Below are 10,565 nucleotides of genomic sequence, written 5' to 3' on the forward strand. Positions count from 1 at the left end.
ATACTGTACATGCACGTGCGTCTTCTACCAGGCCAAAATCTCAGTTATGCCAACAGCGCAAGCATGACAAAGACAAATAGTGAGTAAATCTCAGTATTTTGGTTAGGTAAGTAGATTTAATTTTTTAATGATTGTTCCTACAATCATTTCAGTTAGTGCTGAAAAATACATACATACTTAGAATTATTGTAGTACACAGTACATAAATTAAAGGTTAGTTGATTCTATTATTCTCTTTTCTTTCTCTAGTGTTATTGGTAACACTTAAACAGATAACACATGGCTGTACACTGTCACCCACATGTTGACCTTACCATCTTTTGAAGGGACTTGCATCCGAAAGTTGATGAAAATATCCACAACAGCTACAATATCTGCTATACTTGCTAAAGTAAGAAAAAGTGCACCCCAACCTCCGCTGAAATATCCTGGAAAAGCAAAAGATTTTGTGATAAAGTCACTCAGATTTGTTTTGGATTTTCTTCTCCTTCAGAGGCAATTTGTTATGCTAAGAAGTGATTTAATTTAGTATAACCATTTTTGTGACATTACATATTTTATATGACATATAAAAAGTTATACTGACTATATTGAAACTATAGTGTACTGTGTAAGTACATGTCATTGAGAAGATATAAACTAATTATTGCTAATTTCAATAAGTACACCTTACGATTAACTCTCTAAACCCACCCTGCCAAAGAGCAATACTCTCACAGAACATTACTTTAAAATGGGTGAAAAAGTGAGAGAGCTCATCACAGTGCGTAGAGACTGAAGAAGGGGAACAATTGCAGAGATGAATAAATCCTGCAAAATCCTCCTCTGACCCCCAAAATAACATCACTCTTCAGGATCAGCAGCTAGTTACTAACTTCAGCTGAAAAATCAAAAACTAAACTAAGAAACCCTTTGATCGCACTTGATTAGTGTCATTTGCAGAATGTATGTGTATGTAGAAGTATGAGTAAGTTATACTTTACTTATTGAAAAAATGAAAACATAATCACATTCTTTTTATCTTAAAATGGTTTTCATTTTGATGTTAGTTATTATAATCTTGTGAGCTCCCAAGGTTTGCATGTGTTGTCTTAGGAAATTGATCTACTTTAAAAACAAAAAAAAGATTTTAAAATGGATTCTGTTACGTATATAAATATTTCCAAAATGATGCTTTAACTGTCTTTGTGGCCCTCTATTTACGCCTTTGCAAAGGAAGCACTTAGTAACAAAAAGTGGTAGATCAAAGGGAAATAAAATTAGATTAAAACAGCACATAACTGTCATTCTAGGAAACATTAGATTGTATGTTGATTATAAATCAATTATTGTCATGACAAATTACAAACCTATTGTTTCTGCATTGTTGGTAAAGAGCACCACCCAGCTCTCTATGAAAATTGAAATGGAAATGCACCAAAATAAGACAATTTCCCATTTTTTGGCAAATTTGCTGTCTGGTCGAATAGTTTTACTCCAAAATGGCTGAAATCACAAAAACATCAACAAAAGATCATGCTACAAATGCTTCTAAAAGACAAATTACACAAAATGGAAGGCTTTCAGTTTTACTCCACAGTAGCACTTGATTTCTAAAAACACGTCACAGGTGAAAAGCACGAGCACAAGACACCACACATGTTGGAAAACAAAATAAAATGAATCATTTGGAACACAATTTTATCATTAACTTGGATGAGGTGCAAACAAGATTGCACTGGTGAAAAAGCATTAAACAACATATTTGTACTGCATTAAAATTCACTGATGGCAACAAAAATCCCTTTGATAAAAATGTGTTTCTTTCATTAAATGTTGAGTTTAAACAAATATTTGGGTAAGATAACAGCAGCAACATTCAACTGCCTTCAGCTGTCCTATATTGCAGTCATTCCCGATGTCACTTCCTCATGTTACAAACTTCAAATACTATATCAGCCGCTATTTTTCCTTTGTATTTGCCTGCTGCATCCCTCCTCAGGCCCTTCCCTAGTTGTGCAGCTGCCCATTGGTCACTCATCACTCTGCCGATGGGACCCAGCCTGCACCCTGCAACCAGGGAGCTGGCCCTCAGCCGAGCAGGTTAAGCCCAATTGACATTCAAATGTACACATTTCAATACGATTAATTCTGGGGTGTTGGTTTCCCCGGCGAAAAGAAGGCAGCAACAGATAAACCTGAAATTAAAGAAAAAACACAGATCTGAGCGTTCAAGCTGCCTCACCTTCGAGGATTCTGAAGTTGTTTTCACAGAAGCAGGAAATGCCGCCGAGTGACGCGCAACATAATCCAGGAACAGGTGGAACAGCTTCCGATCCCTGGGCTGGAAAACGGAGAGCAGGCCTTCAGCACAATTGTCATCCAAGTGCAGGTCCTTCAGCCAATCCATGCAGACTGCACTCAATCTCAGGCAATCAGGGTGTGCAAATGCTGCCTTGTGTGCTGTGTCACTTTATGCCAGAAAAGGTGTTTTTGCTTATTTTAAGCAATGTTTGCACAGCACCGGAGGATTGAGAAATAGCTACAGTCATATACAGGGCAGCACAGTGGTGCAATGGTTAGAATTCATGCCTTAAAGCACTGCCGCCCTGGGTTAAATTTCCTGGGTGCTATCTGTGTGGAATCTGTATGTCCTACCTATTTTTCCCCAGGGGCTCTGGTTTGCTCCCACTGCCAAAAGGCATACTGGTATGTAAATTGGCTTCTGAGAAAATCTGACTCTGGTGAGAGTGTCTGTATGGCCCTGAGAATCCAGTCCAGGGTGTATCCTGCCTTGTGCCCATTGATTGTTCCCCCGTGACCCTGTATTGGATGGAGTGGTTAGAAAATGGATGAATATATATCTCTATAGTAGGAAGGCTTGAAGCCTGGCTGTTATGGGGTTTAAAAAGATTCCACTCAACGGCTGTCACATTCGTACCAGTCACTTGGGTCAGCGTGAAGTTACATTGTCATCACACTGTCCTACAGAAAACAGCAGATGCTTGAGGAAGGACAATAAGATCCAGTCTTTAGAGCAAATGCCGAGATAAACACTGTGTACAGTAACTGGTTCATACTGTACAGTATGTATCTTACCATGAGGTTAACCGCCAGATCCTTGTGAAATATCACATTATGAGGATTCGATGCAACTCCAATATCAAAGGCGTGCTTTATGGGGTGGGCAATGTTTCTCAATCTTCTCCTTGCTGTGCGGGAAATCTTTACACCAGCTGCAGAAAACATAAACACAGCTACTTATCATTGCAAATAAGCTGTTCTAACACATGATGCTATACTTGCTACATGAGAAGCAGAATGTTGATTTAAATGTCATGCTTCCGGTATAGTCTTTCAAAAATATTGAGCCAATGAACACCACTACTGATGCACAGATTAGTGTAATGTGACCACCTCCAAACGTTTAATTGCTTGCTTATACAGTAAATATAAGTACACAAATGGCTTCTTTGTGAATAGTTTAAAAAATAATATTAAAACTATTATAATTAGTAATATAAAACAAAAAAAGAAAGTTAATCAGGAGGAGAATTACACTCACCTTCAGGAAAATCTGCAAATAAGGCAAGGAGGTCCTTCCGCTCTAGGATACAAACCTCACACAGGGTTGCGGCACAAATTGTGACGTTTCTTGGAATTTTGTACATTAAATACACCTTGGACAAGAATGAATTGACAACAGCATCAGAGGAATTACTGCCAAGAAATACATTTCTTGAACAGCTCAAAAAGACTTCAAGAATTCATTTGATATAGAACCGTAATGTGAGAAACAAAATTAACAGAAACACATTTCAGGGAGCTCAGCAGACCAACAGTGCAAATACTGGGAGTATATTGGCAGTTTTGTCCTGTGAGTTAACCCCTGTGAACAATCTTTACAACCATTTATGCAAGTGACATTACAGGCACACAATTATTCAGAACGATTGTAACAAAATGTACTTTCAGCAAAAAAGCTAAGAACAGGACGCCAGGCAGAGAGAAGTCAGGTGAAAGTGATGGAAGACACCATTAAGGACTTGAGAGCTGAAAGGAAGTGTCTGCATATGCAACTCAGTAATAGTGATCCTGGTACATTTATGTAAAGTTGTACGTTGTTGTACAATTCTTATACATACTGTTACGCCATTTTGTGTAGTGTTCATGAAGGAGTTCCGACAGCGATTTGTAACATCATTCAAGTGAAGAGTTACCGGTGTTTGTCAAGAGTAGGTCAGTCATCCAACACTGGGACTATGTCAAGGTCAGGAGGGAGCTTATATAAAGAGAGCCACAGAAAAACCTTTTCTTAACTAACCAGGAACTAGCCGAACGAAAACTATATCACATAGAGCAGGACAATTGTACACTTTCTTGCTGCTAGTGACTGCCAGACGTAAATATCTCATTAATAATACCTCTCCAATTAATGATCCAGGTAACAAGGTGGCCACTCTGTCACCACGGCCACCATCTCCAAAGACCTGAAAACATGTATTTCTAGGTTACTTTTGTAAGAAAAACATGTTTTAATATTGTATATGAGGCAAAAATAAGTTTTTTTATTAGTCATTTACAAAGTTACCACTAACTAGCTATTATATATGGATACATACTGTACATAAAACATAAAACCCAGCAAATGCAAAAACGTTAACACAAAATGAATCTCTCCTAGTACCTGCACAAGCCCATGCTGAACATAGTACATGGACTGACTGATTTCTCCAGTCTTTGCCAGAATTTGCCCAGTGCTGTACGTGTAGGGGTTAATTTTAACTGACAAAGCTCTTCTGAAGCCTTCATCAGTCCCTCGAAACAAAGTGGCCTGGAAGAAAAATGAAAAAACGATACAACACAAATACGACGCAAATGCAATGGAATCCATTCCTGTCCTTGCGTGTGTTTTGTAAAATAAAAAAACGAACACAAACTTATTTAATGTCCATCACAATATGTCCACTTTACTATCTGTCGTTTGAAAATGACACACAAGCCAGGGCAGAACTGTGGCGCAGCAGTTGGCATTGCTGCCTCACAGCGCTGTGGCCTTGTGTTCGATTTCTGGGGGGCTATCTGCGTGCAGCTTTCATGTTACCTCCTGTGTTCACATGGGTTTCCTCTGGAGGCTCCAGTTTGTTCCCACAGTCCAAAAACATACTGGTAGGGTAACTGGCTTCTAAGAAAACTGGCGCTGGTGTGAGTGTGTGTGTTTGTGTATACCCTGTGATGGACTGTACCCCTTATCCACTGCTTGCCGGGATAGGCTCTGGCTCCCCCACAACCCTGTATTAAAATGGTCAGAAAAGTACTCTCCACAGCGAAATCCAAAACCTTTTGAGAAGGCTAGCGTACAGATTCCAAATTTCCTCAGACGCAAGCGATAGAAAAAGTGCATTTCAGTGGTCATAAGAACACACTTTTAAGGCCTTACCTTCTTCATCAGTGGCTGATAACAAGCTGAAGCAATTTCTGAGCGGAGAGTGAAAGGAAGGTCGTCCAGTAACCCAGACACGATGCTCCCTTTCCGATGCTTCCACAGGTATATGTAATACTTGTACACCCATGCTTGAATTTCATCAGGCAAGCCAATGTCTTTCTTTAGTTACAAAATATATAGAAAATCAAACAAACGTAAAACAGCAAAGACATCTTGGAATTAAGGAAGAGGAACATTTACTATTAATTTGCATTTAAATATATTTGCATTTAAGAAAGAGATCACAATTTCTATTACTAATGATAATTAAGTTTAACCATTAGTTAAATTTCCAATTAACAAAAATAGCATTGTTACATTCAAATTAACATGGGAAAAATCGTTCAAGTTGGAATTTCAGGATAAAGCACTCTTTCCTTCTCTAATACACTCCAAGATTTCATTTTCTCTAGAGGTTATAGTACGATGAGAACCAAATTAATACAGAGCTTAAGCTACTTTAGGTTTTCCAATGGTAGGTCTGGAGCTACTGTATAACATACAAATATTAGAAGTTTCACATTGCTGACTGCTTAAAATCTAGAAATTCACTGCACTTCAGAAAGTTAGTTTTTGAAACTCCTTAATCAGAAATGAAAATTCCACCAGACATCTGAAATGGCCCTAATGAAAAGAATCCATATAATACCTACAGGTTTCCTCAGGGAACTGGGGGATTGCTATAGACAGAAACCTTCATGTTAGTTTCATAAGGTTACCATGTTGAATTTGATAGCCTCCAGTCGGTGGTAGAACCTTCCTCTGCGAGCATCGAGGTTTGTAATGATGGAGCTCATTCCAGTCATGACCATTCCAAAAATGGCTGTTAAACCGGTAATCATCACCAAAACCGACAGGTAGACTTCGCTAATGATCACTGGATGAATATCTCCGTATCTGCACACAGTAATCAGAATTCATGATCAGTAAGACACTCTACGAAAGCCGTGCAGCAATCTGGAGCCTATCCCAGAAGCTCAGGACATGGAAAGGTTGTGTTCTGAATGGGAGCCCATTCAAGGCACACACACAAGCAGGTCTACAGATACCACTTATCCTAACAAAAACGTCTTTGAGACACGAGGTAAATCAGAACGCTTGCAGAAAACCCATATGGGCATGTTAAGAACATGTACACTTCACACAGAAGGATCGCCCAGGAAAAATGAACCCAGAACATAAAATCTGTGAGATAATAGCATTAACCATCTAGAAAGCCCAGAGTCTTGGTGAGGGCTTGAAATCAGTTCAGGGTTGGAAAAGGCCTCACGGAGGCTTATACAGTAGTTCAATTACAGAATTATACCACTCAGCTCAACATTCCTTAAAAATACTGCCATCAAGATGTTTTTTATTTATTTTACACCAACATTACACTCAAGTGTCTTAGAATAGTACATCCTCTTTAGGACTTTTATTAAAAAATATTTTTTTCCCTCAGTCCTGCCAATCATGAATTATTTGTTGTGTAATTTCATGAAATATATACTGTACATTTACTCACCCTACTGCACACAGTGTGACTCCTGCCCAATACACCGAGGCAATATATAAGTCAAAATCACTGACCACGGATATATTCTTTGAAACTGTTGAAAGACATAGAAATGACTATGTTATCGGAGAATCCTTCTTCAGCCATACAATTATGCATTACACCATTGAAGCGATTTTTTCCAGACAAATTCTGTACTTATCTAATTCAGATGTGAATAATATTTAACACAGTGCACATAATATCACTACTTCTTCCTTCACCTGTGCCACACACATTTATCTTGTTTGAGGTGGGATTGATCAACAACACCCCAGTCAATATTGAAAGAATGGAATGGATAAAATGGACTTAAATGGATATTTGCCTTTCTTCATCAAGAAGTGATGTGTTTTATTTTAGTTTTTTATCTTCATACACATACCAGCACCATTGTCTTTAAAAATAATCAACTTTCTTAATGACAAAATTAGTCTATACTGTCCCATAAAAGATGATGTCAAAAAAAGAAAGATAACTTACAACGGGGTAACAACATCAACCAGGAATTTTCAAGGCAGACTCTGGCTTCAGAATGATGAACAGATGTACAAATCAAAGAAAACCTTTATAATGAAAGAGAGAAAAAATGTTTGGAAAAGGGCACTGCAAGTTTGAATCATTTCCATGGTGAGTTAAATAGCACCTCTTTGCATGCTAAGTTTCCAAATTGTTTCCAACAGACTTATTCAGAGCACATTGTAAACCACTGCATAGCCTATGAATATTAAGTAAACCTGGAGATCGACTAATAATCTGAAGAACAAGATGGTCTTGAAATGTAGAATTTAACTCCGCAATTTACATTTCAAATCACCCTTATTTAGCAACATTGCATTATAAAATGAAAAGGTATTATCTGTTCCATGTAAAAAAACTTTCCCTTTAAAAGTTCTTCTTACATTTTTGTAGTTAAACTAGAGCTGTCCCTACTGGTTTTACTACAGTACAACAGAATGTCGACCATGTAGTCATTGTTCATAAACTGGATCATGACAGGTGACTCCTTTCTGCTGTTAATTTATTACACTAGAAGTGATGTACACTGTAGACCATGAACAAATGAATTATCTAAAGTCGTGTCTGTGGACATTTTACAATCTAAATGAAGGATTTTTACAGTGTAGCCTGTGAAATTCTTACTGCATTTTAAGCTTGTGATGTTATGATCTTAAGCAGCCAGTGGTTACATGAAAATAAAACAGGGACAACGGCTTACCAGGAACATGCTGCTACTTGGATACAGAGAACAATCACAACTATATAATTCAAGACAGCCATGTGAACCTTATTCACGTCTGGTTCTTTGCCAAGAGCCGCTAGAAATAAGAAAGGGAAACAAGTTTAGTGTAAACAAATTGCATTTTCTTCAGTGGTGTTACAATTACTTTTAAGAGCAAAACAATCTAATTAATAGAGGAGGAAGACTCAGCCCTTACACATAAAATTGAGCAACCTCCCAACCTTCAGAAGTCGATTCACGTGCAGAAAAGACAAAGATGGATAAGGGATTTTCACCAGCTCGAAGGGAATGATGCACAAAACGTCCACGATGAACCAGAACTGAAGGTATCGCTTCCGGATCTGTTTCTTATCCAAGGTGACCAGCCCCTGGTGCTCGAAGCCGATGTAAAAGCGGGACACAATGTTCAGGACGTAGACCGCGTCGAGGCAGTACTCGATGGCCACCAGCCAAAGCATGTTGGCATCGAAAGACACCTGGGCAGAAAGCAGCAGAGTGACCCCGCTACCCATCACAGCAGCTCAGCCTCCCTGAGGCCCTTTCCTGTCCTGCTCTGTTCCCATGCCCTCGGCCAGACTGGGCTTGGCAGATTAACTCCACATGTGACATCTGCAATTTAAATCTAAATGAGTGTGTACTGTTCCTCCTACAGTCCCTGTACAGTACAGGTAACGCTACAGACGCTACAGTTCCATGTGGGTCCTAATGACCCAGTTTAGTGATGGGGACACTATACTGTAAACAGGCGCCAAGACACAAAACTGAGGTCCTGACTCTCTGTGGTCATTAAAAATCCCAGACAGTTTCTCGAAAAGAACCAGGACCAAATTTCCCATTGGCCCTTATCAATCATGGCCTCCTAATAATCCCAATCTCTGAACTGGCTTCATTACTCTGTTCTCCTCCCCACTGAGAGCTGGTGTGTGGTGAGAGTACTGGTGCACTCTGGCTGCCATCGCATCATCCAGGTGGGGCTACACATTGGTGGTGGTGGAGGGGAGTCCCCATTACCTGGATAAAACTTTGAGTGGAGTGTCCAGAAAAGCGCTATATAAGTGTAAGCAATTATTATTATTATTATTATTATTATTATTATTATTATTATTATTATTATTAATGTTCCAATCCATACAATGTCCATTATCACTAGAAGCTATTAAAAGTTACAAAAAAACACAACCAAGCAATATGAACCTTTACACCTCAGTGCTTCAGCAAACGTTATTTTTTTCCGGGGGTATGGATTTAGGGGGGGGCTTATCTAAGCAACCTCGAGACATGGCAGACCTCCCTTTACCTGGTAGAGAGTGATCGCAATGGAGGCCAGCGAGGTGACGGAGATGAAGAGCTCCCAGTTCCGCACCAGCTGCTTTTTGGGAGAGACCACATACTGGCTGCGGAGGGCGGCGGAGCCTGCGGCTGCACGGTCCTCCACGTCGTAATCGTAGATGTCTTCAAAGCCCATGGCCGGAGCGGGGCGCTAACCGCACCTGTGACACCGCCATCCGGGCAGGCCCGGGGCAAACAGGGCAGAAAAGTGGCGCTTGGTCTTCACGGTCAATCAGTATTATTGGCTAACTAATCATATTTACCATCACTGACTGATAAGCGAAAAACAGAGATAATGCTTTAAAGAACGTCACTGTATCGCCGTGATTTTACAGCAGAGCTGCGAAGTTAAAAATATATATATTGTAACGCAACGGGGGCTCAGGCGGGCGCCCTTGCCGCATCTGGTCGGCCCCATCCCGACTGGAGGCTCGAACCCGGGACTTCCGCGTCTCTCTGCAGCGACCTAGCCCCGTGAGCCAAAGAGAGATCTCTTCACAGCCCAGTAGCTGTGGTCCTGCTATCACAGGGAAGGGCGGTGACGTCACCCGCTCTGGTACGCCGGCTCTTACACACTGCCTGTCGGCCGTAAGCGTTACAATATATATGACATAAGGTTCCACCAGAGCCGAAACTTGAAGCGTTTTTACTTTACCTTTCCCAGCATTTAACTCGTTAAATGTGAACAATAACTGTATTAGGATCAATGTGAGCTACAGATAGACCCGCAATTGTACTCCTAGCCCGCAGGAAAGGGCAGAAAGGAAGACAAAGCACGGAAAATCCTAAATAGACTAGAAAAACTGAGACTGGAAGACTTACTCGTCACTTTAACGCATGAGATGTCGGTGGGGAAGGCGGTGGAGGGTGTCTGAATAGTGAATATTTTTGACAGAAAGTAGACCTTGCGTGTTAACCGCGGCGTCTCCGAAATACGTTAAAAAAGCGGATTTCTCCGAAGCACTCGCGAGCTCATATTTGAATTTTTTCCCGGG

General features: G+C 40.1%; 1 protein-coding gene across 3 annotated transcripts in view; it reads right to left on the minus strand.

Moving 5' to 3' along the window:
• Positions 1–10,522, minus strand: part of cngk (cyclic nucleotide-gated potassium channel) — a 34,729-nt gene extending 24,207 nt beyond the window's left edge. For all 3 annotated transcript variants that reach the window (XM_015349347.2, XM_015349346.2, XM_015349348.2), the window contains exons 1-15: positions 10,393–10,522; positions 9,539–9,731; positions 8,438–8,717; positions 8,218–8,317; positions 7,482–7,564; positions 6,969–7,053; positions 6,184–6,361; positions 5,420–5,584; positions 4,667–4,813; positions 4,404–4,469; positions 3,545–3,659; positions 3,079–3,215; positions 2,225–2,323; positions 1,350–1,485; positions 315–428 (exon numbers count right to left, since the gene is read on the minus strand). In XM_015349347.2, coding sequence (XP_015204833.2) covers positions 315–428; positions 1,350–1,485; positions 2,225–2,323; positions 3,079–3,215; positions 3,545–3,659; positions 4,404–4,469; positions 4,667–4,813; positions 5,420–5,584; positions 6,184–6,361; positions 6,969–7,053; positions 7,482–7,564; positions 8,218–8,317; positions 8,438–8,717; positions 9,539–9,706 — 1,873 coding nt within the window. In that variant the 5' untranslated portion in view covers positions 9,707–9,731; positions 10,393–10,522. The remainder of the gene's footprint in view (positions 1–314; positions 429–1,349; positions 1,486–2,224; positions 2,324–3,078; positions 3,216–3,544; positions 3,660–4,403; positions 4,470–4,666; positions 4,814–5,419; positions 5,585–6,183; positions 6,362–6,968; positions 7,054–7,481; positions 7,565–8,217; positions 8,318–8,437; positions 8,718–9,538; positions 9,732–10,392) is intronic.
• Positions 10,523–10,565: the final 43 nt, after the last annotated feature.

The sequence above is a fragment of the Lepisosteus oculatus genome, chromosome 11 (assembly GCF_040954835.1).
Source record: "Lepisosteus oculatus isolate fLepOcu1 chromosome 11, fLepOcu1.hap2, whole genome shotgun sequence".
Taxonomy (NCBI): Eukaryota; Metazoa; Chordata; class Actinopteri; order Semionotiformes; family Lepisosteidae; genus Lepisosteus; species Lepisosteus oculatus.